General features: G+C 46.2%; 1 protein-coding gene across 13 annotated transcripts in view; it reads right to left on the bottom strand.

The window, feature by feature from the left end:
* Nucleotides 1-27456, bottom strand: part of nfasca (neurofascin homolog (chicken) a) — a 306806-nt gene that overhangs the window by 125459 nt on the left and 153891 nt on the right. For 7 of the 13 annotated variants that reach the window (XM_072563836.1, XM_072563841.1, XM_072563843.1 and 4 more), the window contains 4 exons: nt 12222-12270; nt 7389-7552; nt 6897-6914; nt 444-549 (listed from right to left, as the gene is read on the bottom strand). In XM_072563836.1, the coding sequence (XP_072419937.1) occupies nt 444-549; nt 6897-6914; nt 7389-7482 (218 nt within the window). In that variant the 5' untranslated portion in view covers nt 7483-7552; nt 12222-12270. The remainder of the gene's footprint in view (nt 1-443; nt 550-6896; nt 6915-7388; nt 7553-12221; nt 12271-27456) is intronic. The other 6 variants (XM_072563842.1, XM_072563845.1, XM_072563846.1 and 3 more) reach the window with 4 other exon arrangements.

Raw genomic sequence — 27456 nt, 5'->3', positions numbered from 1 at the left:
TGTGTGTGTGAGAGAGAGAGAGGGACGTGTGGAGATGCCGGTGTTAGACTGGGATGGACAAAGTTAGAAATCATACAACGCCAGGTTATAGTCCAACAGGTTTATTTGGAAGTACCTACCTGATGAAGGAGCAGTGCTCCGAAAGCTTGCACTTCCAAATAAACCTGTTGGTCTATAATCTGGTGTTGTGTGACTTTTAACTGTTTGCGTGTGTGAGTGACGGAGAGAGGGAGGAGATTGCTCTGTTGGCCAATGGGGCTACAGTACCTGGATCCAAACACCAGAGGGTGTTAATTCCACATTGCTCAGAGGTGGCCACTAGTGGACAATAGTGTTTGTTGCGGGGCTCAGGACATGTTCTCAAACTCTGTGTTCCCCACCACCCTCCTGGTCCCAGGAATATACTGCACCCCTCACATCACTGCACAGAAAGAATTACATACGCTGGAATTGGGTTCCCCTTCCCTTCGCAGTAAATAACCACGTTATCTCGTGGGTCTACGATATAATCCTTTGGACTCTGCTTGTTAATGGTTGGAGGCTGGGCCACTGCAAAAACAAATAAAGACAATAAATAATGGTGATGATTAATATGTCAGTGCTTACAGACAGAACACCAATGTAACCTCCTAGCTTTTCCCTCAAAACCCAACTACTCTGTCAAATTGCTAACTGAGTTTGAAATTCAAAGTCATCTCACTGTGTCCAGCTCGAACATTTTTTTTCAGGCTGAGCTGTGCAGTTCTTCTCTCCTTGACAGCATTTTAAAAGTCAGCAAGTTGCTGTGTTTAATTGGCTGGACGGCTATGAGTGTGGTGCACAATGGCACTAATGGTCTGGGTTCAATTCTGTAGAGCTCTAGAACTTCATGGAGGACTGTCTCCTTGTCTTGCCCTGCATTTGACACTAAGTAATGCCCCTCAAGCTGTTGACTCACTTGTCTGTCTCCCTCTCAGAGAGAGATGCCTATAGACCCTCAAATACAATGGCTACTTAACAGCGCTCTACTACATAAAACCCTCTACTTTTCCAGACCCTTTCAGTTCTGAAGAAGAATCATATTTGACTCCATAAGCATAGAAAATAGGAGGATCAGTAGGCTGTTCAGCCCTTTGAGCCTGCCCCATTATTCAATATGATCATGGCTGACCATCCAACTCAGTCCCCTCTTCCTGCCTCCCATTCCCTTTGATATAACTAGTGGAGCTGATAAAGGGTGGCCAATGGATGTGCTTTACTTGGACTTTCAGAAAACTTTCAATAAGAGAAAAGAAGAGACTAGAATGCAAAATTAAAGCATGTGGATTTAAGGCTAGTGTGATGAAATGGATAGAGAACTAGTTGGCAAACAGGAAACAAAGAGAAGGAATAAACGTGTCTGTTGCCAAGCAATAGCCTCCTGGGATACTGCAGGGATCAGTGCTTGGACCCCAGCTATTCACCATACACATTAATTATTTAAATGACGGCGTGGAAGCTAGGTGGGAGGGTGAGCAGGGAGGAAGATGCAGAGATACCTCTGTGTGATTGGAGAGGTTGAGCAATTGGCCAAATGCTTGACATATGAAGTATAATGGGTATAAATTTGAGATCAATCTCTCCAGGAGTAAAAACAGAAGGCAGATTTTTATCTGAATGGCAATAGGTTAGGATAGGGGAGGAGATCTGGAGGTCCTTGGTCACCAGTCATTGAAAGTAAGCATGCAGGTGCAGCAAGTGGTGTAGAAAGTAAATGGTATGTTGGCCTTCATGGCAACAGGATTTGAGTAGGGATAGCTTGCTGTACAGGGCCTTGGTGAGACCACGTCTAGAGTACTGCGTGCAGTTATATCCAGGTAAGGACTCAAAATCTTATCTCTTTCCCCAGATACTGCCAGACCTGCTGAGCTTTTCCAGCAATTTCTGACTGGGTAAGTGACTGGGGGGGAGGGGGGAGGAGCACTGGAGTGGTATCAAGAGAAGAGGACAGGAAATAATGAGAGAAAGGGGAGACTGGGGAGACAAATTGAAATTAGCTTTCTCTACCTCCTCTGCCTAGTTCGAAATAGAAATAAAACAGGAAATAATATCCACTCCGAGGGAAATGTATCCAGGCAATGTACACTGCATGTGGAGCAGCAGAGAGATACAGATCCTTAGGCTTTACTTAGAATCAGCTTTTGATATCAAGAGCTGTATGGAATATGACACACAGACTATGCACATATAACACTATGGACGCTGAGATAAGACCAAACAGACAAACTGAAGAGAAAGGAGAGTCGAGAGTGTGGTGCTGGAAAAGCACAGCTGGTCAGGCAGCATCCAAGGAGCAGGAGAATTGATGTTTCGGGCATAACCCCCTTCACCAGAGACAGCCTCATTCCTATTGAAGAGCTTATGCCCGAAACGTCAATTCTCCCGCTCCTCGGATGCTGCCTGACCTGCTGTGTTTTTCCAGCACCACACTCTCAACTCTCCAGCCTCTGCAATTCTCACTTTCTCCTCCCTGAAGAGAAAGGAGACCCAGGTTTAACCAGTCTACAGATGAATCCTGCAGTATTGTGCATGGGAATGGGACTCAACTGTAAACAAGCAGATGGACAGAGTAGCAGAGCAAAAGAAGACCCAGGGGACAGGCAATGCCTGGCAGCAGATACAGACAGAAGCCAGGCCTCACAGACCTCACTCAGCTCAACAGACAGGAATTAATGAAAGACATGAAAATGCATACAGGACAGATCAAACAGCCTCAGTCAGATTAAACACAGATGAGGTGAGGGTGTAAGGGGGTGTTAAATCCTTACAGAGATCAAAGTCTGACTACAAGACGCAGAATTACAGCACCTTCCCGGCTACAGTGTCATGCCATAAGCAGCTGCCTGAATTTTATCTTTGTGACGATCAAGCCAGTCTTAAAGAGATGAATTCTGGATGCAATCATGAAACAGTGAGTCAGTGCCTAGATGTGGGTAAGATACAGAAACTCAGCGAGTCCAGGTGGCGGACCACAGTTTCGAGGGAGATGTCATTTCATCAGATGTACTCTGACCTGATGCTGAGCTCCTCCAACGTTAAGCTAAGGTTTTGACATTGGCATGGCTTGACACAGTGGGTCTTCAATATAGTGCCAGCCATGGGAAGTTGACAGCATTCTGGCCTCAAAACTACAATACTGCGGGCCATAAACCTCATTACAGAGGCGGGGGCATATTATAAAGGTTTAGACTTTGGTGCAGAACTGAGGGAGTGCGGCACTGTCAGAGAGTCAGTACTGATGGAGAGTTGCACTGCCGGAGATTCAGTACTGAGGGAGTGCTACACTGTTAGAGGGTCAGTATTGAGGAGTGCTGCACTGTCATAGGGTTAGTACTGAGGGAGTGTTGCACTGTAAGAGGGAGTTGTGCACTGTCAGAGGATCTGTATTGTGGGAATGCTGCACTGTCAGAGGGTCAGTACTGAGGGAGTGCTGCACTGTCAGAGGGTCAGTCCTGAGGGAATGCTGCACTGTCATAGGGTTAGTACTGAGAGAGTGTTGCACTGTAAGAGGGAGTTGTGCACTGTCAGAGGATCTGTACTGTGGGAATGCTGCACTGTCAGAGGGTCAGTACTGAGGGAGTGTTGCACTGTCAGAGGGTCAGTACTGAGGGAGTGCTGCACTGTCAGTAAGTCAGTGCTAGGGAGTGCCGCATTGTCAGAGGGTCAACTGAGGGAGTGCCACATTGTGGGAGGGTCAGTACTGAGGGAGTGCCACATTGTCAGAGGGTCAGTACTGAGGAAGTGCCGCATTATCAGAGGGTCAGTACTGAGGGAGCGCTACACTATCAGAGGGTTAGTACTGAGGGAGAGCTGCACTGTCTGAGAGTCAGTACTGAGGGGGCTCTGCACTGTCAGAGGGTCAGTACTGAGGGGGCTCTGCACTGTCAGAGGATCAGTACTGAGGGAGTGCCATATTGTCAGAGGGTCAGTCCTGAGGGGGTTCTGCACTGTCAGAGAATCAGTGCTGAGGGAGCCGGCACTGTCGGATGGTCAGTGCCAAAGGAGTGCTGCACTGTCAGAGGATCAGTCCTCAGGGAGTGCTGCACTGCTGGAGGGTCAGTCCTGACTGTGTGCTGCACTGTCAGTGTCAGTACTGAGGGAATGTTGCATTGTCAGAGGGTCAATACTGAGGGAGAGCTGCACTGTCAAAGGGTCAGTACTGAGGGAGTGGCGTACTGTGAGGATCTGTACTGAGGGAGTGCTGCACTGTCAGAGGCTCAGTACTAAGGGTGTGCTGCACTGTCAGAGGATCAGTACTGAGGGAGCTCTGCACTGTCAGAAGGCTGAGCAAGTGCTGCACTGTCGGAGCATTAGTACAGAGGGTGTGCTGCACTGTTGGAGGGTCAATACTGCAGGAGTACTGCACTGTCAGAGGATCAGTACTCAGGGAGTGCTGCACTGTCAGAGGGTCAGTACAGTGGGAGTGCCGCACTGTCAGAGGGTCAGTACTGAGGGAGTGCTGCACTGTAAGAGGGTCAGTACTGAGGGAGTGCTGCACTGTCAGATGGTCAATGCTGAGGGACTTACACATTGTCAGAGGGTCAGAACAGAGGGAACTCTGCACTGTCAGAGGATCAGTACTGAGGGAGCTCTGCACTGTCAGAGGATCAGTACTGAGGGAGCTCTGCACTGTGCTGTGCTGTTGGAGGGTCAGTAAAGAGGAAGTGCCGAGTGAGTGCTGCACTGTCATCGTGCCAATGCTGAGGGAGTACTGTACTGTCAGAGGGTCAGTACTGAAGGAGTGCTGCACTGTCAGAGGGTCAGTGCTCAGGGAGTGCCACACTGTGTGAAGGTCAGTACTGAGGGACTGCCACATTGTCAAAGGGTCAGTACTGAGGGAGTGGTGCATTGTCAGAGGTTCAGTACAAAGGGAGTGTTGCACTGTAAGAGAATCAGTACTGAGGGAATGCTGCACTGATGGAGGGTCAGTGCTGAGGGTGTAAGCACTGTTAGAGGGTCAGTACTGAAGGAGTGCTGCGCTGTCAGAGAGTCAGTGTTGAGTGAGTGCTGCACTGTCAGAGAGTCAGTGTTGAGTGAGTGCTGCACTGTCAGAGAACCCTGTCTATCCCTGAGCCATGTTTCTGTAATCACTATGACATTCCTCCCATTTCCATGTTCCCAACAATGCTCTGAGTTCATCTTGTAAGTTTTAGTTCAGGATTCTTTTACGATTAACATGCAGCTTCTGTTGGCAGTCAGAAAGACAAATGTATGTTCACATTCACATCAAGAGGTATAGAATACAAGAGGACAGATGTACTGCTGAGGCTGACTAAGTCTCTGGTTCACCCACATTTGGAATATTATGAACAGTTTTGGGTTCCGTATCTGAGAAAGGTTGTGTTGGCATTGGAGAGGTCCAGTCGAGGGTTACAACAATGATCCTGGGAATGAAGGACTTGTTGTATGAGGAGTGGTTGAGGATTCTGGGTCCATACACAGAGTTTGGAAGCATGAGGGGGAATTTACAGAATACTGAGAGGTCTGTATAGAGTGGACGTGGAGAAGATGTTTCTACAAGTAGCAGAGACTAGGCCCTGAGGGCACTTCCTCAAGAGTGAAGGGACGACCCTTTAGAACTGAAATGAGGAGGAATTTCTTCAGCCAGATGGAGGTTAATCTATGAACTCATTACCACAGAATGCTATGGAAGCCAAGTCACTGAATGTATTTAAGACAGAGTTTGATAGATTAGGGTTAGGGTAGATTAGTAAGGGGATCAAGAGTTACGGGGTGAAGGCAGGAGAATAGGTTTGAGAAACACATCAGCCATGATTGAATGATGGAGCAAACTCGATGGGCCAAATGGCCTAATTCTGCTCCAGGGATCCGTGGGAGGAAGTGACACACTGGAACACCGCCAGGGAACTGTGTTTGATTCCAGTCTTGGAACACTGTCTGTGTTGAGTTTGGTTTCCTCTGGGTGCTCTGGTTTCTTCCCACAATCCAAAGATGTGCCGGTCAGGTGAATTGGCTATGCTAAATTGCCCAATACATTAGGTGCATTAGTTAGAGAGAAATGGGTCTGGTTGGGTTACTCTTTGGAGGACCGGTGTAGACTTGTTGGGCCGAAGGGCCTGTTTCCACACTGTTGAGAATCGAATCTAATCTTCAAAAAAAATCTAACTGGATGAGCCATTATTGAATCGTACAACAGGGACCTAATTCTTAGACATGTGTCTCCTTTCTCATGTGAGCCATTGAACATATCTCTATTCCGTTTTCTCTGCTGTGCTGGTCTCGTTTCCATTTGGGAAGGTTCTAAGCCTACTTTACAGAGACCTCCACATTCTAACTGCTCTCTGAGGCAATGAATTGATCTCCCTTTCGGGAATGGATTTAATGACAAATTTCGGTTTTAGAATCAAGGAAACAAACAGGAAGTTCAAGACAGTGTTATAATTATTCATCCCTTGGGAAAACGCAAAGTAGAATGGAGAGAGTTACAAGTACCTTTCAGTTTTACTCTAAGGGGAAAGGGGAAGAGTCAGGAAGAGTCGGGCAGGAATGTCCAGAGGAGCTCCCAGGCTCCGGACAGCCCTTGCATTGAGCTCCATGACTTTTCACCAGCCCTGTTCACCTCCAAAGCTTCCGAGCCAGAATCAATAACTCTGCGCCCATGTTGTTGTCTGCCTCACTCCCAATGTAGGAGCACGTTACTGCAGATGCTGGAATCTGTACTGAAAACAACAAGTGCTGGAGATCACAGCAGGTCAGGCAGCATCCACGGAGAGAGAGAGCAAGCTGACGATTCGAGTCCAGATGACTCTTCATCAAACCCAATGACCCTCACTTTGCTGAGCTGAGTGGAGGACAGTGACTCTCCTCCATAGGACATTTGAGAGTTACAGACATAATGAGAAATGATGAGAACTTACACTCTCTCTGAAGGCTTGCTTTTGTCCCATTGTTGGCAAATTGAGGGAGCATAGAGGTGAGGAAATAAACAGGTTAGTAAAAAGAGACAAGAGCTATGAGCATGAGATACCATTAATACACACTATTAATATTCCATTCACATTAATGTACACTGTTTGTTAATAAAATTTGTTTGTTAACACATGATCTATTAAGACTCTACACTTGTTAATAAGCTCTGCACATCACACACTTATTGACACACACTACTTAATAACACACAATGTTTATTAATATAAACTGCTTGTTAACACATCCTGCTAATTAACACAGTGATTATTGACAAAAACTACTTATTAATATTAATAGCTTATGACTTTACCTTGCTTATTAATACACACTGATATAAACGGGTAGCTGAGCTAGGTGAGAAAAGTGGACTTTGGAGTTTTCCCATCTGTGTAATCACATTGGTCCCTGCAATGACACACTCGTTCTCTTGTGGTACTTACGATCAAGGGGGACTTCAATGGCTGTAACCAGGTGACACAGAGACACAATAAACACCAAGCCAGTGTGCAGAAGAAACCTATCCCTTGGCAGCATTTCCGGATGTTAAATGTTCCGCCAGTGCAGAGCAAATCTAGTTGATCTCTGGGTTCGAGTATTCCACCTGCTGGCAAAGAACATAAATTAAACAATACCAAGTGATTTACTCCCACTGTGGAAATCATTGAACTGACAATGACCACTGAGTGACTTCTCCCCCCAAACTCCAAACCCCACACGTCCAGCTACAATAGCTGGAGCAACAAACATTGTATATCATTCCCAAGGTTTACACAGGAACCCAGAGTCTCGATTAGAATGGTGCTGGAAAAGCACAGCAGTTCAGGAACCCAATCAGGTGAAAAGAGACAATGTGCCTAAGAGAAAAGATGAAACTCTCAGTTACAGTGCTGGGTTTTAAGGGGAATCGTGCAGGAGGGAGAGAGGTGGAGAGGTTTAATGAGGACAGAGTGATCAATGGTGGAGTGAAGGGCACACTTGGGGAGAGGAGGGGATGCACAGGAGATCAGGATTGCAGAATCCTTGCAGGGTTATCAGACTAATGGCCAGCACGGTGGCTCAGTGGTTAGCACTGCTGCCTCACAGTGCCGGAGACCTGGGTTCAATTCCAGCCTGGGATCGACTGTCTGTGTAGAGTTTGCACACTCTCCCTGTGGCTGTGTGGGTTTCCTCCTGGTGCTCCAAATACGTGCGGGTTAGGAAAGTAATCCTGACTGTGTTACACTTGTCATGAGAACAAATAATACGTTTAAATTACTGAAAAGTGAAGGTAAACCGGAGTGGGGTGAGTGGTATCACTGTTCGTGAAAGTGGAAGAAATAATACAAAAACAGAAATTGCTGGAGAAACACAGCAAGTCTGGCAGGATCCGTGGAGAGAGAAAACAAAGTTGTGAAGAAGAGTCACCAGACTCACAATGTTAACTCTGTTCCCTCTCCACAGATGCTGGCAGACCTAGTTGAGTTTCTCCAGCAATTTCCATTTTTGTTCCGATCTCCAGCATCCACAGTTCTTTGTTTGATTTTGACAGATACGACAGGTTAGTGGAAAAAAAATTAAACTCAGGCAGTTCAAACAGCAGCTGTATGCTAACACCGCCATGTGTGTGATGAACGATCAATAGTTCGACTGGCCTTTAATTATCCCTGACTTATTCATACCTTCTTTAGACCAGGCTCTCAATTAAAGTTGCCTGCAGAATCACTCAGTCTGAGGCTTCAATCCCTGGGCCGAGCCACCAACCAGGTGCTGTGGTTCATTAACTTTGTGAATAGGCTGACCCTTGACCTGTGGCTCCCGCGACCTATTCTTCGGAAAGGGTCGCAGCCTGAGCTTTTGTTTGCTCATTTCCTACTTTCCTTCCTCCATTACTGTCAGTGCACAGCATGACCCATCGCCCTCAGAACAAAAGATGGGCAGATGGAAGAGACAGGGAGCTGCCTTGGGGGTCAACATTTGGACGACAAGAGGGTCTTAGCAATACTCAGGCAAGACCGGTGTCAGCATCTCACTGACCCAGCTGTTCAGATTTACGCTGAGACCCTCACAGATCAGGGATTGGAAGGGATTGTGTTTTAATAAACACTAATGATATCTCAGCCAGCAATAACTCTGTGCCTATTGCTCTCCGAGTTAAGCACCAGCTGTGGTTTAATGACAGCACTTTTGGATGGTTCTTGGTTCAAGTCCTGCTCCAGCAACTGAATTAGAACCTGACGATTCTGATGAGGTGCTGCACTGTCAGAGATATCACCTTTTGTCTGAAATGTGAAACTGATTAGTACATTTGTGGACAACACAAAGACTGAGGAAGCTGCAAACAGTGAGAAGGATTGCCATAGCATTCAACAGGGTAGAGAGAGATTAGATTAGAACCCCTACAGTATGGAAACAGGCCCTTCGGCCTAACAAGTCCACACTGACCCTCCGAAGTGTAACCCACCCAGACTCATTCCCCTACCCTATACTTACCCCTGACTAATGCACCTGACACAATGGGCAATTTAGCAAGGCCAATTCACCTGACTTACACATCTTTGGATTGTGGGAGGAAACCCACACAGACACAGGGAGAATGTATAAACTCTACACAGACAGTCGCCCGAGACAGGAATTGAACCCGGGTTCCTGGCGCTGTGAGGCAGCAGTGCTAACCACTAAGCCATCGTGCCGCCCCACGGTGGATTGCCTGGAAACTTGGATGAAGAAATGACAGATGGAGTTTAATCTGGACAAAGACGAGGTGATGAATTTTGGAAGGTCTAGTGCAGGAAGGAAGATTACAGTAAATGACAGAACCCTTAATAGCATCAACATGCAGAGGGATCTAGGCATACATGCCCACAGTCCCCTGAAAGTGGAAACATAAGTGGATAAGGTGGTCAAGAAGGCATGTGGTAAGCTTGCCTTCATCGGTTGAGGCATAGAGTATAAAAATGAGCAAATCACATTACAACTGGTTAGAACTTTATTTAGGCGACATTTGGAATACTGCAGACAATTCTGGTCACCGCACTACCAGAAGGATGTGGAGGCTTTGGTGAGGGTACAGAAATGGTTTACCAGGATGTTGCCTGGTTTGGAGGGTATTAGCTGTGAGGACAGATTGGACACACTTGGTTTGTTTTCACTTGAGGGGGTGTTTGGGGGTGGTGGGGGGGCGTGGGGTGCGACCTGACAGAAGTTTACAAACTTATTGAGGCACGGATAGGATAGGTCATCAGAGCTTTTATTTTCCCAAGGCAGAAGTCTCAATTCATAGTGGACATGGGTTTAAGGTAAAAGGTGGCAAGTTTAAAAGACATGCGAGAGTACGATACAATAGTAATATTTAAGAGGCATCGACACAGATACATGAATACTCAGAGAATAGAGGGACATAGACAGTGTAGGGGCAAAAGGTTTTTAGTTTAGAAAGGGCGTCACATGCTAGCAGAGTATTGGTGGGCCAAAGGGCCTGTTCCTATGCTGCACTGTTCTTTGTTCTTTAATACTCTAATGATCTCTCCTGGTGGTTTTAAGAGATCCCAAAGCACTACTTCAGAGACAACAGTCTCCCTACCAACGTTCATCATTTTCCAAGTTAAGGCCAAGATAACCTCCCTTACCACTCCCACTACCAATTCCTATTGAATTTGCTTTATCTTCCAATTCAACCAGTGACCATATTTTCAAAGTATATTATTGGCTGTCAAACACTTTGGAATGTCCAGCATTTAAGAAAAAGCTACTTAAGTGAATGAGGATGAAGGCGTGGGATTATGCCAAAGGAGGTGACTGAAAAAGGATGTTCGAGTACTGGACAAAAGTCAGCACAAACTGGAAGGGATGATTGGCTTGTTTTGTGCTGTACATTCTGTACAGTTATCTGAGGTTACAAAAGATACTTTAGCAATGAAAGTTACTCCTTCTACAGCTAACTTTATATTGACTAGAGCTTTCGGGTCAAGCGCTATGGGGGCAGTCAGGTAAGTGGAAGAGGAGACCAAATTCAGATCAGACAAGAGGTTATTGAATGGGACAGCATGGTAAAGGGGCCAAACAGCCTGTTTCTGTAGCTAAATCTGATAGTCCCAGCCAGTTGTGGATTGTAGAGTCACAGAGTCATATAGCATGGAAACAGACCCTTCGGTCCTCTTCATACATTATGACCAGGTTTCCCATATTAACCTAGTCCCATTTGCTTGCATTTGGCCCATATTCTTCTAAACTTTCCTATTCATGTTCCTGTCCAAATATCTTTTAACTATTATCACTTTACCTGCACCTACCATTTCCTCTGGCAGCTCATTCCACAGCTGATCCACCCTCTGTGTGAAGACATTGCCCCTCAGGACCCTTCTGTCTCCTCTCACTTTTAAATTGTGCCATCTCATTTCGAACTCCCCCACCCCACCCTAGGGAAAAGACCTTATCCATGCCCCTCATGATTTTATAAACCTCTACAAGGTCACCCCCCCAACCTCCAGGGGAGAAAAGTCCCAGTCTGTCCAGCCTCTCCTTCTAAGGCAAACCTTCCAGTTCCGGTAGCATCCTTATAAATCTTCTCTGGACACTTTCCAATTTAATAATGTCCTTCCTACTGCAGGGTGACCAGAACTGTACACAGCACTCCAAAAGTGGCCTCACCAGAATGCTGTAGAGTCAATGAAGAGACAAGAGTCTATAGCACATCCATCCATTATGGAGAAGACCTCAGTGACAGAGTGCTGGGGGAATTTTGTGGAGCTCAGGCAAAGGTGGAAAGAGTCTGTCCTTAATTACTCAGCATCGCAGCATAGTCCGTGTTACAACATGCCAGACAACTTGTGCACAGGAAGATCTCACAGACCCCACCGTGAGCTGAATATGTGACACCCACCCAGTGCTAACTGCATGGAGGCAGCTTCAGCCTTCGCAAAGGGTCATGACCTTGAACAAAACCTAAAATATAAGACAGTGGGAAGCGAGCTGATGCAGTTGAAATTGTCACAAGCCATAAAAAATAAATGGAACTTTGGTCTCTTGAGTGCATCCTCAGCTGGGAACTGAGGTCTCAGTGAATGGTCATAGGGAAGGGGGTAAGGGCATCACGGGCTGTTGCTGGGGCAGGGTAAAGCTGCACTAGCTTCTTGGGAGACCCAGTATCACAAGAATTAAATATTCATGTCCTCTCAAACAGGGGAGAAATGTGACATCTTATTAACCTATTGCGATCTGCATCTGACACAGTCAGAAATCAGGAGAGGCTCGTGGACTGTGTTGAGGTACAGTATTGATTCTTAATAAATACGTACCAAGAACCACCACGATCATAGAAAGCAAAGGACTGCAGATGCTGGGGATCTGAAACACACAAAAAATACTGCAATAACAACTGGTAAACTTTAATGATGGGTTCTGTACAAGATTAATAGGATTTTAGCATAGATTTTCTTTCACATGATCCAGACTGATCAACACAGCTCCAACTATTAAATGATGTGCTAATGTGCCTCACTTCCAATACATACCAAACTATTTACATATTCAACAATATGTTAATCAGTCTGACAAATTGTACGCATGCTAAGCAAAATACTGAGGCAACGCTGGAAATCTGAAAGAAACAAAGAGAATGCTTGAGAAACTCAGCAGGTCTGACACTAACTGTGGAGAGAGAAACAGCGTCAATGTTTCCAGTGACCCTTCTTCCAAACTGAAAAGGGTTGGGAAATAGTATTTTTTAATATACTTTCGACAGAGGCAGAGCTGTAACAAGAGGGCAGATGTTGCAAAGGCCCAATGCAGAAGACAAAGACGTTGTTAATAATGGTGAAGGGTTAAAAAAAAACAAGTGTAAAAAGGGTGTAAATTGAGAGGTGAAAGGGAGAGAATCGATCCTTTCCTGCAGAATACAAAGCAAACATGATGCAAACACGACATGGCTATGGGGACCTGGTGGGGGACAGAATGTAGACAAAATGGAGTAGGGACATAATACAGTCTGCTTCTGAAGTTATGGAATTCAATGTTGAGGGTTAGAGGCTGCAAAATGCCAAAGTGGAAATGAGATGTCATTCCTTAAGCTTGTCATGTGCTTCCTTGAAACACTGCAGCAGTGTTGGGTCAGAAATGTGAGCAGGAAATGCTTTTGGTACGAGTGGTTTGCCCTCAGCCTTTTCATTTGTCAGTAGCCCCTGGGCTTGAGGCACTGACTTCTTTGCCTTCAGATGTATGCAGCTTTACACACTCATGGGAGAAGGATCGGAACAGGAGGAAACCTTTCAGGGTGCACTCTGAAGCAATTGGGACATCAGGATTATTCCTTTGGACAAAGTGGATGTGCTCTACAAAGTCTGACTTTGATCTTGCCAACGTAAAGGAGGCTGCATTGGGAGCAATGACATAGCAGTAAACACAAAATGAATGACTGGTCTTCATCTTAAGGTGATGGAAATACAAACTTATTTCGAAGTTACACAAAGAACTGGCTTGATTTGGTTAGTTTTGATTCCTTATTGTCTTATGTACTGAGATAAAGTATTCTTTTGCGTGTTATCAAGACCATGGGCTGAGACGGTGAATGTTTTCAAGAAGGATTTCGATATAGTTCTTAAACCTAAAGGGATCAAAGAGTCTGGAGAGAAAGCGGGAACAGGGGACTGAGTTTGATGATCAACCATGATCCTATTGAATGATGGAACTGGTTCAAAAGGCTGACTGGCTCCTATTTTCTACATTTCAATGGTCCTTTCTGGCAATGGAGTCATTACAGTATGCTCAGTCAGTCGCTTGTACAGATATGTATTACTGCTATAATGTTGTATACATATGTATTACTGCTATATCGATACTGATGTGGTGGTACAGATAGCTTTTGGCTCTGGCTGAAATGCCAATGCCTTGATGGACATGGCACAACATGGCAAGGCAAAGGAAAGAGAAGTGAAGCACAGATGTTGAAATCAGGCACAAAGTAAGCAAGCATTGCGACAGCAGGCAGGTAACCCGGAGATGCAGCCTGGACAGGTGCGTTAGCTGGGTACCTGGTCCTGTGCACTAACTGTCCTGCAGCAACATTACAAAGACAGTTGCTGGTGCACCCTGAAAGGTTTCCTCCTGTTCCGATCCTTCTCCGTGAGTGTGTAAAGCTGCATACATCTAAAGGTGAAGAAGTCAGTGCCTCAAGCTTAGGGGCTACTGACGAATGAAAAGGCTGAGGGCAAACCACTCGTACCAAAAGCATTTCCTGCTCCACAAGATGATTGTTGACTTGGCACCATCTGAGAAGTGGGCACTGATGCCAAGCTTTCTGTCTGATGCCAGGAGCACAGGAGCTGCTGCTGCTGCACACTGAATGCTGTGCCAAACGAGAAGCCGGCACAGAAGGGAAGCTGGGGGGGGGGGGGGGCAACTCTTCTCTCTCTCTCTCTCTCACACACACGCACACGCACACACACACACACACAAACTATCTTCAAACAGAGACACATGCACAGAAACAAAGACACTGACACAGACACTCAGAAAGACAAATATTCAGAAAGACACTCACAGAGACATGCACAGAGAGCGCTCACACACCCTGATACAAACACACACACTAATGTGCAGAGACACACCCAGTCATACACAGAGACATGCAGAGAGAGATGCACACTAACACAGACACACAAAGACAGACACATACAAACACAGGCACAAACAAGCACTCAAAGAAACACTCACAGAGATGCACACTGGTACTCACAGAGACATGCACAGATGCACACTTACACAGTCACTCAAGGAAACATGCCGAGAGACTAACATGGACACACAAAGACACTCAGAGACATGCAGAGAGAGACTCACACTCATACATTAACATAGACATGTATAGAGACATGCAGAAAGTGATACACACTATCACAGACATGCAGAGAGAGACTCACACATTAATACAGACACATACAGATATTCAAAGGGACACACACACACACACACACGCACAGAGACACACACACAAATGTCTCTCCAAGACATTATGCACATGACACACAGACACACACAAATACACACACATGCATGGACACACATGCATACAGACACACACACACACATGCACACAGAAACACACACACATACAGACAAATACACACACATACAGACACACACACATGCACACACACATTCACACTGACCAACACACATGCACAGGCATACAATTTTACACACACAAAAGGTTGTGGTTGTTGGAAGTTAGCTATCTGAGCTCCAGGACAACTCTGCAAGAGTTCCTTAGGGTAGTGTCCCAGGCCCAACCATCCTCAGCTGCTTCATCAATGACCTGCCCTCCATCATCAGGTCAGAAGTGAGGATGTTTGCTGATGGTTGCACAATGTTTAACACCATTCATGACCCCTCAGACATGAAAGCAGTTCATGTCCAAAGGCAACAAGTTCTGGACAATATCCAGGCTAGGGCTGACAAGTGACAGTAACATTCACACCACACAACCACCATATCCAGCAAGAGAGAATGTAACCATCGCCCTTTGACACTCACTGGTGTTAGCATCACTCTGCGGCAGCTGTCGCCAAGGCACAGTGGGGAAAGACCACCATCTCAGGCCTTTCTGCCATTTGGTTGTCAGACCCTCCTGGCTCCTCAAGTGTAAGTATAGTCTTGTATAAATAAGAAGTGCCTTGGGTTTGTTTGTTCCCCATACGGAAAGACTGTACAGAACTGAACTGCTCTGGAGACAGTGCATGTCGATAAAGATTTTTTAATGAATTAAATATATATCTGAAGTATTAAAAAATGACTAGAAATTGAACTGGACCAGCCATATTAACGAGGTAGATACAAGAATGGAAAAGAAGCTAGGAATCCTGAAGCGTGTAACTCACCTCCTGTCTCCCCAAAGCCTGTTCAACATCTATAAGGAACAAGTCAGGAGTGTGATGGAATACTCTCCCCTTGCCTGGATGGATGCAGCTCCAACAACACTCAAGAAGCTTGACACCTTCCAGGACAAAGTGATCCACTTAATTGGCACCACTTTCACAAACATCCGCTCCCTCCATCACTGACGCTCAGTAGCAGTAGTGTGTACCATCTAAAAGATCTACTTGAGAAATTCATCAGTGATTCCCTTAAACAGCACCATCCAAATCTGTGGCTACTTCCAACCAGAAGGACAGAGACAGTAGATGTATGGGAACACCATTGCCTGCAAGTTACCCTCCAGGCCACTCCCCATCCTGACTTGGAAATATATCGCCATTCCTTCACTGTTGCTGGGTCAACATCCTGGAATTCCCTCTCTAACAACATTGTGGGTCCACCTACACCAGGTGGAGCGCAGAGGTCCAAGAAGGTAGCTCACCACCAACTTCTCAAGAGGCAACTGGGTCGGGTAATAAATAATGACACAGCCAGCGCTACCCATGAGTGAATTTTAAATAGAAAACACTCCCCAACAGAGCTTCCCATCATAGGACCACAAACCCCAGAGGAAGAACCATTCATCTGGATATGTGAGTCAACCGATGACTTGGTGCTGGTGCTGCAGGGGCTGTCAGACATCATGAGGCTGCAGAGAGAGGCTTTACAGGATGTGGCTTGTGTGGGTGAAGGGTTAGTGCTGATTTGGTGGGGAGTTGGGAGGATAGTGGGCAGAATAGAGGGTACAGACCCCAGTGCTAACAGTGCATACCCAAGAATTCAAAGTATTGACAGCTATGATACATTCTGGTTAATCAAAAGCAAAGCAGTGTGGAGGCTGGAATTCTGAAACAAACACAAAGTGCTGGAGAAACTCAATGGGTTCATAAGTTTGTAAGATATGGGGCAGAATTTGGTCATTCAGCCCATCGAGTCTGCTCCGCCATTCAATCATGGCTGATATGCTCCTCACGGGTGGGGGGGGGGGGGGGGGGGGAGCGGGGGTGCAGTGTCAACTGTGGCAGGTCTGACTGCAGGGAAAGTAGATGGCAGCCTTGGGTCTCCTCCATCGCCAATAACACTTCAACTGTCCCCCCACTCCACCAAAGAAAGCAGGAGCTGGATCTCCTTCATCACCAAACCCTAACCACCCGATGCCTGGTGGAAGAACATCTCATCTTCTGCTTTGGGACCCTCCAATCACACAACATCAATTTGGATTTCACCAGTGTCCCCATTTCCCCTCCCCCCCACCTTATCCCAGTCCCAACCTTCCAACTTGGCACTGCCCTCTTGAACTATCTTACCTGTCCATCTTCCTTCCCACCTATCCACTCCACTCTCCTCTCTGATGTATCACCTTCTCCCTTACCTTCATCTACCTATCACATTCCCTGCTACCTTCCCACCCCCCCACTCCAGCCTCAACCCACACCTCCTCCTTCCCGTTTAACTCTCGGCCCCCTGGCCCACAAGCCTCATTCCTGATGAAAGGGTGATGCCCGAAACGTCGACTCTCCTGCTCCTCGGATGCTGCCTGACCTGCTGTGCTTTTCCAGCACCACACTCTTCAACTCTGATATGTTCCTCACCCCCATTTTCCCCCTTCTCCCCATAACCCTTCAACTGTACCAGCACCCACCACACTTTGGGGTAACAAATTCCACAGATTCACAACCCTTTGGGAGAAGTAGTTTCCCCTCAACTCGGTTTTAAATTTTCGATCCTTTATCCTAAGACTATGACCTTTCACGCTCAAAAGCCCCACAAGAGGAAGCATCCACTCCTCGTCTATTTTATCCATTCTTTTATCAACTTGAATACCTCAATTTTATCTCTTCTCTTTCTTCTAAACACCAGGCAGTATAGGCCTAAACTGCTCAATTTCTCTTCATAAGACAAACTCCTCATCTCTGGGATCAACCTAATGAACCTCGTCTGGACTGCCTCCAATGCCACTCCTTCTTTCCTCAAGTAACGGGGCCAAAAGGTCTGGCAGCCACTGCGGAGAGAGGAAAAAACAGCTAATGGGTGGGAAATTTGGGAAGGGTGGGTTGGGTGGGAGGCTGAGACAGGGTCGGGGGGGGGGGCGGTAGGGGGGTTTCACAACTCCTTCCCCAAGGAACGTCAGACGGGGCAATGAGAAGATGCCCTACAACCTACATGAGGGTGGAGTAAACACACCCCTCATGGGGAGGTCGGCTTAGAAGCTCTGACGGTGGGTGGTACCAGGACTGCAGCCAGACTCCACAGATCCCAGGATCAATCCAGGAAGTGGGGGTTGTGGGATGGGATTTCTCTGGCAACTCAGGGTGTAGAGGGTCATTAGTATTATAGAACACACAGGTGGGAAGGAAAGGACGCTGCCATCCTCTGGGGTACTGGGGGTAAGCGATGGTCACCAGTGGTGGAGAAACTGCACCCTCCAAAGACAGTGGAGTTACTGAGTCATAGAGATGTACAGCACGGAAACAGACCCTTCTGTCCAACTAGTCCATGCTGACCAGATATCCCAACCCAATCTAGTCCTACTTGCCAGCACTTGCCCCACATTCCGCTAAACCCTTCCTATTCATATACCCATCCAGATGCCTTTTAAATGTTGTAATTGTACCAGCCTCCATCACTTCCTTGGGCAGCTCATTCCATACATGTACCACACTCTGCATGGAAAAGTTGCCCCTAGTTTAAGTCCCATTTAAGTTCAAGTTTTTCCCCTTTCATCCTAAACATATGCCCTCTAGTTCTAGACTTCTCCAATCCATAGTAAAGACCTTGTCTATTTACCCTATCCATGCCCCTCATTACTTTATAAGGTCACCCCTCAGCCTCTGACGCTGCAGGAAAAACAGACCCGGCCTACTCAGCCTCTCCTTCCAGCTCAAACCCTCCAGACTTGGCAACATTCACCCTTCCTTCCTGCTGTTTTAAAAAAATAATGCACAAGTCCCACTCCTGCCCAATTGTCCATCCCAACTGTACCATAATTGGGTCCCTCGGGTCATTGGGGCCGTTAACAAATTCAACTGCCCCCTTAAAGATGGTGGCTGGGCTGCCCATTTTGGTGCTTGATGCCGTTTGTATTACGCATGGGGTCTTGAGGGTCAGTTAGAGGTGGTTGGCTCAGTGCTAAACCTATATTACATGCCCCCTCCCTGCCCAAAACACACCCAGCAGTGGGTACTAATAGCTAGACTGATATGTTGAGTTGGATTTGACTCCTTTGGAACTCAGCTGTTGAGTTTTCCAGAACTTTCTGTTTTACCCTCAACAAAAGAGGTACCTGCATTATTATAGCACTTTTCTGTTCCAGATATTTTCTAATCAACCTGTAACCACACACCTCAGGTGTAGGTGGGGCTTGAAACCCAGGGCCCCTGACTCAGGGATTTCCTTTATTCATTCACTTGATGTGGGTATCACTGGCCAGGCCAGCTTTTATTGCCCATCCCTAATTGCCCAGAGGGCAGTTAAGTGCCAACCACATTGCTGTGGGTCTGGAGTCACTTGTAGGCCAGACCAGGTAAGGATGACAATTTCCTTCTCTAAATAACGTTAGTGAATTAGTTGGTTTTTCTGAACAATCAAGAATGGTCCTCATTGGACTCTTAATTCCAAATTCTTATTGAAATGAAGTTCCACTATCTGCCATGATGGGATTCAAACCCAGGTCCCTAGAGCATTATGTAGGTGCTAGTTGCTGCAGATGCTGAAATCTGTACTGGAAAGAAAAAAAACATGCAGGAAATGACATTGGGTCGGGCAGCATCCATTGAGAGAGAGCAAGTTTCGCATCAAGGTGACTGACTCTTCATCAGAGCCCCCAGAGCATTACCCCGCTGGGAATATGGATTTATCATCGAGTGATAATAGGCCACAGTCTCCCCTGAGTATGGACATTACCACCGCACCTCTCATCCTTTTGTTTTATGGCCTTAATGATGTCCCAAAACTCGTCACTGACAAAGAATATTAACATGGCAACTAGTTTACATGCCGAAACATCAATGGGATTGTTTTTTATTCATTCATGGGATGAAGGCACCATTGGGTGCATTTATTGGTCAGCATTTATTGCCCATTGGGCAGTTAAGAGTTAACCACAAAGCTGTGGGTTTGGAGTCACATGTAGGCCAGATCAGATATGGGTTGCAGTTTCCATCTCTAAATGGACATGATTGAACCAGACGGGTTTTTCCAACAATGGATTCACAGTCACCATTAGGTTCTTACATCCAGATTTTACCGAGTTCAAGTTACATCATCTGCTGTGGGCAGGGTTTGAACCTGGATCCCTAATACATTACTTGGGTCTCTGGTTTAACATTCCTGATGAAGGGCTTTTGCCCGAAACGTCGATTTTCCTGTTCCTCGGATGCTGCCTGACCTGCTGTGCTTTTCCAGCACCACTCTAATCTTGTCTCTGGGTTAACAGTCTAGTGATAATACCACTGTGCCACTGCCTCCCATTGAGGATGTGGATTGACCCATCAATCAGTTGAAGGGTAAATGTTCATGAGGGCACCTCCCCGATTCTGCTAAAATAAGTCACAGGATCTCTTACACCCAGCCTCAGAGTATCTCCCCAATAGGAGAGACAACATCTCCCATCAACACCATGCTTCTTCAATATTTGAATAATGTTCTAAGTGGACCCTGGAGCTTGAATGTGTAACCACTGCGTCCAGGGGCGAGGGTGCAGAGCACTAAGTGAGTGCCAAGACCAACACTTGGCAGCAGAGAATCGCTGCATTATACACAGTGCATCTTCGCCAACAGCGGAACTGTTGGCCAAGTGTTGGAGTTGAGTTTAAATCTCAACAACAACAGCAAAAGGAGTTTTAATCACTCAGATTCCACACTGAGTATATATGACAGCGCAGAATCGTTCTAATTGTATTTTTTTCATCATTTGAGCAGCTGGTCCTGCCCCCATGCTGAGTGAATCACTGAGGAGAAAGTGCAGTATTCCAGAAGGAGAAATTCAATTAAGGGATTAATGTAATCCAACTTGGACTGACAGTGGGAAGTAATCACCGCCTCTGCTTCACAACCAGTTTTAAGAATGGAGCCAGTTCAACTCAATGGTGAGTTTCCAGGACAGGTTCAGAATGTGGAAATGCCACTTTGAGATTCTGCTTGAGACTGACACCATCATTGCAATTGCGCCTAAGACAGAGACTATCGGAGCTTCTCACAGACTGTGCGAGACTCTGGCTGGACCAGACTCTGAACTGGATTGTGATGATGGCAGTAAATCACAGAATTGCCTTCTAGATGGAGATCATTCAGCCCATCGTGTTTGCACCAGTTCTCAGACCTGGCACACTTCCGAAGCCCTGTACTACCATATAAAGGTGATGTACGAGAGGAAATCCGATTTATCAAGGGTGTTTGCATGCTGAATGTTCCGGAAGTGCAGAAACATTAAAAGCAAATGTCCCGGCATCGTGAACACAGAAAAAATCCACTCACCCTCTGCACCCGGAACAAAATTCAGCCCCTCAGTGATTTGAGGATGGCACAGTGGCTCAGTGGTTAGCACTGCTGCCTCACAGCGCCAGGGGCCTGGGTTTAATCCCAACCTTGGACAACTGTCTGTGTGGAGATTGCACGTTCTCCCCGTGTCAGTGTGGGTTTCCTCTGGGTGCTCTTGTTCCTCCCATAGTCCAAAGATGTGCAGCTTAGGTGAATTTGCCATGCTAAATTGCCCATAGTCTGCAGGGAGGCGTAGGTAGGTGGATTAGCCAGGTGTAATGCGGGGTCACACAGATCAGGTTGGGTCTGGGTGGGAAGCTCTTCAGAGGGTGGGCATGGACTTGATGGGCTGAGTGGCCTGCTTTCATGTTGTAGGGATTCTATGATTCCAATCTAATCAACCAGAGTAATTGATTGGGGCATTGCAATCTGATTGCAGTCTCTCTGTGCTAGAGAAGGTAGAAAATTTACCATCAGGGAGTTCCGAGTACTATCGAATAAAGCTCCCCACTGACTCCAGAAAAGTGCCTTGATTTCTATTTACCCAAAAACTCTGAAGAATGAGGGGAGTATGGTGAGGGATTTGGCTGATGCTCCTGTTCCTTTCCATTGTTTGGGTCTTGACATCAAAAAGAAAGGATTTGATCTACAAGACGTCTGAGGGGAGGGAAGGGGAAACAGAACTGGACCTGGCATGGTTTCTATGGTCTGAGTATTGTACATTGGAAACAGGCCTTTAGCCCATCAAGTCCACACCAACCCTTTGAAGAGTATCCCACCCAGATCCATTCCCTACCCTACATTTACTAATGCACCTAACACTATGGGCAATTTAGCATGGCCAATTCACCTGACCTGCACATCTTTGGATTGTGGGAGGAAACCAGAGCACCTGGAGGAAACCCATGCAGACATGGGGAGAATGTGCAAACTCTACACGGTCGCCTGAGGCGGGAATCGAACCCCGGCCCCTGGCACTGTGAGGCAACAGTGCTAACCACTGAGCCACTGTGCTGTCCCTTCAGACCCAAAAATTCAGGCCCAAAAGCTGCCAAAACGCTCTGGAAAATTCAACTGGGGATGACCAGAGAAAAGTTCACCTCGAAAATAGAATGGACAGCACCAGCAAGGTGCTGCTCCTCCAATCACAGGCAAGCACCGCCTTTCATTTGCTGCTGATAGGTTCATAGCAGCTCAGAGAAGGAGCTTGTGACCAGAGCAGTGTGGACCAGATGAGCAGTGTGTAGTGATTGAAATGAGGTCAGCTGGATGGATCATGTAGAATAGGATTTCCCTGATTGGGGCTGTTAACCTGATCCAATCAAGGAGTCCTGGCTGACAGATATAAAGAAGAGTGTTAATGTGATGCTGTGGCTGAGTTGGTTAAAGTGCCTCTTAGTAAACAGGTAGAGCTGAGGTTCAAACCTTTGCAATGCCTGCACCTCACATTAACTATTCCTTGTTTAAATGTCTCTCAAATGCCATGTTGCTGTTCCATCAGGTTGTTGATCCAGTCTGGTGATGTGGAAGGAGACAGCTATTGACTGAACGTGATTCCTGTGTTTCCCCCTCCTTTTTTTTGATTTAATCCCTGCCCTCCCCTTCACTGTTTGATCATTGTCCTTTGAGAAGGGCACTTCTTGTCACTGGCCACTCGGGTGTTTCCATTCTCTTTGGTGATGGAATATAAAGATTTACACACTTGTTGTTTTTCACTATGTCTGACACCTGCACACACATGACATGGGTGCGGGGGAAAAATAAGCATTATCACTCAAAAAAAAAGGGCTGGCACGGTGGCTCAAAAAATAAATGGGAGTGTCAGGGACCTCGGGGGGGGGGGGGGGGGGGGAATGGGAAGAGAAGGGCTGATTAGCTCAGTTGGATGGATGGGTGATTTATGATGCACTGTGATACCAACAATAACGGTCCAATTCCCACACTGACTAAGGTTACTATGCAGGACTCTCCCTCTCCACTTCTCCCCTCACCTGAGGCTGTCGTGAAAGTTAAATCGCCACCAGTCCTCTGTCTTTGATGCGAGAATAGACCTCTCGAACTATGGTAACCTTACTTCTTGTTGCCCGTGTAAGAACCAAATATTTAACCATTTCATTGTGACCTCACCAGTCCGTGAAAAGTATGATTAGGGTGATGGCTTTTTGCGTGTTGAAGTGTATGTCAGTTTTTTTTTAAACATTTCCTGCTAACTTATGCCCAGGATCTTTAAATACAGAGTTCTCTTGGTAATTAATGCCTCCCATTCTGTTTCAGTTTTAGATCCAATAGGGTGGTCATGATTATTGCAAAGTTAAAAATCACACAACACCAGGTTATAGTCCAACAGGTTTAATTGGAAGCATACTAGCTTCCGGAGCGACGCTCCTTCATCAGGTGATAGCTCTGAAAGCTAGTGTGCTTCCAATTAAACCTGTTAGACTATAACCTGGTGTTGTGTGATTTTTAACTTTGTACACCCCAGTCCAACACCGGCATCTCCAAATCATGATTATTGCAAATACTGAAAACCTCTTCTAATTCTATTTCTGTATGAATCCAAATATCCCACACATCAGTACAAATATATATCAGCCACATTACTGCATCTCGTGCTAAAGGTGTTAGTGAGAGTAATAAAATGGGTCCCGAATATCTCATCCTTGAGAAAATTCTCAAGTGGAGTTCTGACAATTGCTTCAATTCTTCAATGAGAAAACCATCAATGGCTGAAGGATCAACATTTGGCCCATGGCTCAATAACTATTCCTGAGGGAAAACCCTGGATAGCACAGACACTCAGAATATGGAATCAGCTTGAATGATTCAAAGAACATTTTGAATGTACCAGAAGTGGGAAGTGATTCATTAGAATCTTTGACATTCTTAAAATCAACTCCAACATGTTTGTGAGTGAGGCCAGATCACTCCCACGGCAACACACAGAGCAAATACATCTTCCCATGCCAAACATTCTCCTCTGGTCAACACAAATACCATTCAGACAGAACGATGTGCAACTCTGCAAATACTGGGCACCAGCAACTATTAGATTAGATTCCCTACAGTGTGGAAACAGGCCCTCCAGCCCAACAAGTGCACACCGACCCTCCGAAGAGTAACCTACCCAGACCCATTTCCCTCTGACCACTTAGAATGGCCAATTCATTTGACCTGCACATCTTTAGAAGGTAGGAGGAAACCAGAGGAAACCCACACAGACACAGGGAGAACGTGCAAACTCCACACATACAGTCGCCCAAGGCGGGAATCGAACCTGGGTCCCTAGTGCTGAGAGGCAGCAGTGCTAACTACTGAGCCACCATGCCACCCCCTTCTGTAGCATTCTGAGCTTGATTTGCTGTTATCCATGGCAACATAATTACCTCCATGACAACTGTGGATTATCAGCTCAGCCAATGTCACATTGAAAGGCAAAGCAAACATGATGGGCTGAATGGCCTACTTCTGCTTTAACACCTGATAGTCTTATCCCAAAGGCATTGTGGCATTAAAGTTCCAGTCCTGGACTCGAGTCGAAAGAAGGTGATGCTCCACGCAATATTGAAGGACTGCAGAGGGTGCTGTCTTTTGGATGAATCTTTCCTGCCCCATCAGCTGTCTGCACAGAGCCCCAGAATACAAAGAAAAGCAGGATGCTTCTTCCATTTTGACAGCGGCATGGTGGCTCAGTGGTTAGAATTGGTGCCTTACAGTGCCAGTGGACCGGGTTCGATTCCAGCCTCGGGTGACTGCCTGTATTCTCCCTGTGTCAGTGTGGGTTTCCTCCGGGTGCTCCACTTTACTCCTATAGTCCAAAGACGTGCTGGTTAGGTGGATTGGACATGCTAAATTACCCATAGTGTCCAGGAATGCACAGGCCTGGTGGATTAGTCATGGGAAATGCAGAGTTGCAGGGATAGAGTGGGTCTGGGTGGGATGCTCTTCAAAGGGACAGTGTGGACTCAATGGGCTGAATGGCCTGCTTCTCCACTATAGAGATTCTCTGATTCTATTGTCCAGGGACCTCATTTAGCCATCAGGAAAGGACCACCAGACCGAAAATCCATCTGTACTTCCTGCTGCCTCGGGGAAAGCACCTAACATAATCCACCCCAGTTATGCTCTCTTCCACTGTTCCATCTGGTAGAAGATAGAAAAGCTTGAGTACAGACAGACTGGGGAACAGCTTCTTCCCCACTGTTATCAGACTTTTGAATGTTAATGTTGATCTCTCTCTCTGCACCTTCTCTGGCAGATAACCCGGTGATTGACACCAAGCTGTTTGTGAGAGTTTCCTGTCTGCACACTGTTTCTGTATTTCCTTGTTTGCAACTAGACTTCAAAAAAATAACATTTAGATTGGATTACTTAGATTACTTACAGTGTGGAAACAGGCCCTTCAGCCCAACAAGTCCACACTGACCTGCCGAAGCGCAACCCACTCGGACCCATTCCCTCACATTTACCCCTTCACCTAACACTATGAGCAATTTAGCATGGCCAATTCACCTAACCTGCACGTCATGTTGGCTTCAAAGCATTTCCAGGCATCCAGTGGTTGTGAAAGGCATTGTATAATGGGAAGTTTTCTTTATTTGCAATCGTATTTATAAATAGCTGCTTTAGACTTGCAGAGGTCCATGCGCTTCACACGAGCTGTAATGGAAGTGTTTTTTTAGCAGCACAATGGGGCCAGAATGTCATTGGCCTTTGATGAGTTGTCACTGCTCTTTATTGCTCTTGCTGGTTTAAAGCTGTCCATCTGTCTAGACCTGCCATTGTTGCTCTCAAAGCTGTTCAGTCTCTCCCAGGCAGCCATATGGCTCCAGCTGTTAATCAAGCAAAGTAACAGTCCATCTTCATTATCATAATTCCTTGTTCAGACAAAATATAACAACCAATTAGACATGGCCCATCAGCTGAACCACCAGTTTCGTTACTCCTTTAGTCTTCTTCATGACAGTTCCTGCTTTTGTAATGTATCTTTTGAGTTTGATTTATTGTTGTCACATGTACCGAGATACAGTGAAAAGTGATGTTTTGTGTGCTACACAGGCAGACTGTACCACACAAATTGCATCAGTTTAGCAGAACAGAGTGCAGAATACAGTGTTACAGCTGCAGAGAAGGTGCGGGGAGAGAGAGAGAGAGAGAGAGAGAGAGAGAGAGAGAGATCAACGTTAACATTCAAAAGTCAAGGGTGTGGTGCTGGAAAAGCGCAGATCAGGCAGCATTGGAGGAGCAAGAGAATCTACATTTCAGGCAAAAGCCCTTCATCAGGAATTAACATTCAAAAGTCTGATAACAGCAGGGAAGAAGCTGTTCTCCAATCTGTTCGCACGTGTACTCAAACTTTTATATCCTCTGCCCGACGAAAGACAGTGAAAGAGAGTGTAACCGGGGGTGGGAGGGGTCTTTGATGATGTTGGGTGCTTTCCCTAGGTAGTGGGAAGTGCAGATGGAGTTTCAGTCGGATGGTCCTTTCCTGCTAAATCGAGTTCCTGGACACCCCTCACTCTTTGAAGCTGCAGTAAAAGAAAACCCACTTTGTCCAACCTTCCCTCATGACTGTGGTGTCTTCATCGAAGTGTATAAGCTCTGGAACAGCCTCGACAAGGCGGATGGGGAAAGGATGAGTCCTTTTGTGGTGGTTCCAGGAGGCAGCGAATTTGAAATATGAACAGACCAGCCCTGATTTTATTCAATAGTAGAGCAGGTCTGAGGGGCTGAAAAGCCTAATTTGTATGTTTGTAGTCAGCCTGTACTGGCAAATGTTACAGATCCTGTTCATGATAAGAAGGGTGCATTGAATTCAGTCAATGTCCTGGCCATCCTGAAACAACACTACTGCAACAATAGACATGGTAAAATCGTCATTTGCTTTATTGCTGTTTTATAGAGCATTACTGTCAGCAATTAATGATGAACATCACTGCTGTAAATGCAGCTCGAGAGAAGCCATTTGTTGTCTGCAATGATTTAAATTGTCTTGAAGGCAACTGCTCTGCCCAAGATCGCAAGGAATTACACAGTTGTGAACACAGCCCAGTCCATCACGCAAACCAGCCTTCCATCCACTGACTCCATCTATACTTCCTGCTGTCTCAGCAAAAAGCAACCAACCTCATCAAAGACCCCTTCCAC

This window comes from Chiloscyllium punctatum, chromosome 45, assembly GCF_047496795.1.
Source record: "Chiloscyllium punctatum isolate Juve2018m chromosome 45, sChiPun1.3, whole genome shotgun sequence".
Taxonomy (NCBI): domain Eukaryota; kingdom Metazoa; phylum Chordata; class Chondrichthyes; order Orectolobiformes; family Hemiscylliidae; genus Chiloscyllium; species Chiloscyllium punctatum.
Note: the sequence above shows the minus strand (reverse complement) of the source record. Positions and strands in the feature narration are given on the sequence as shown.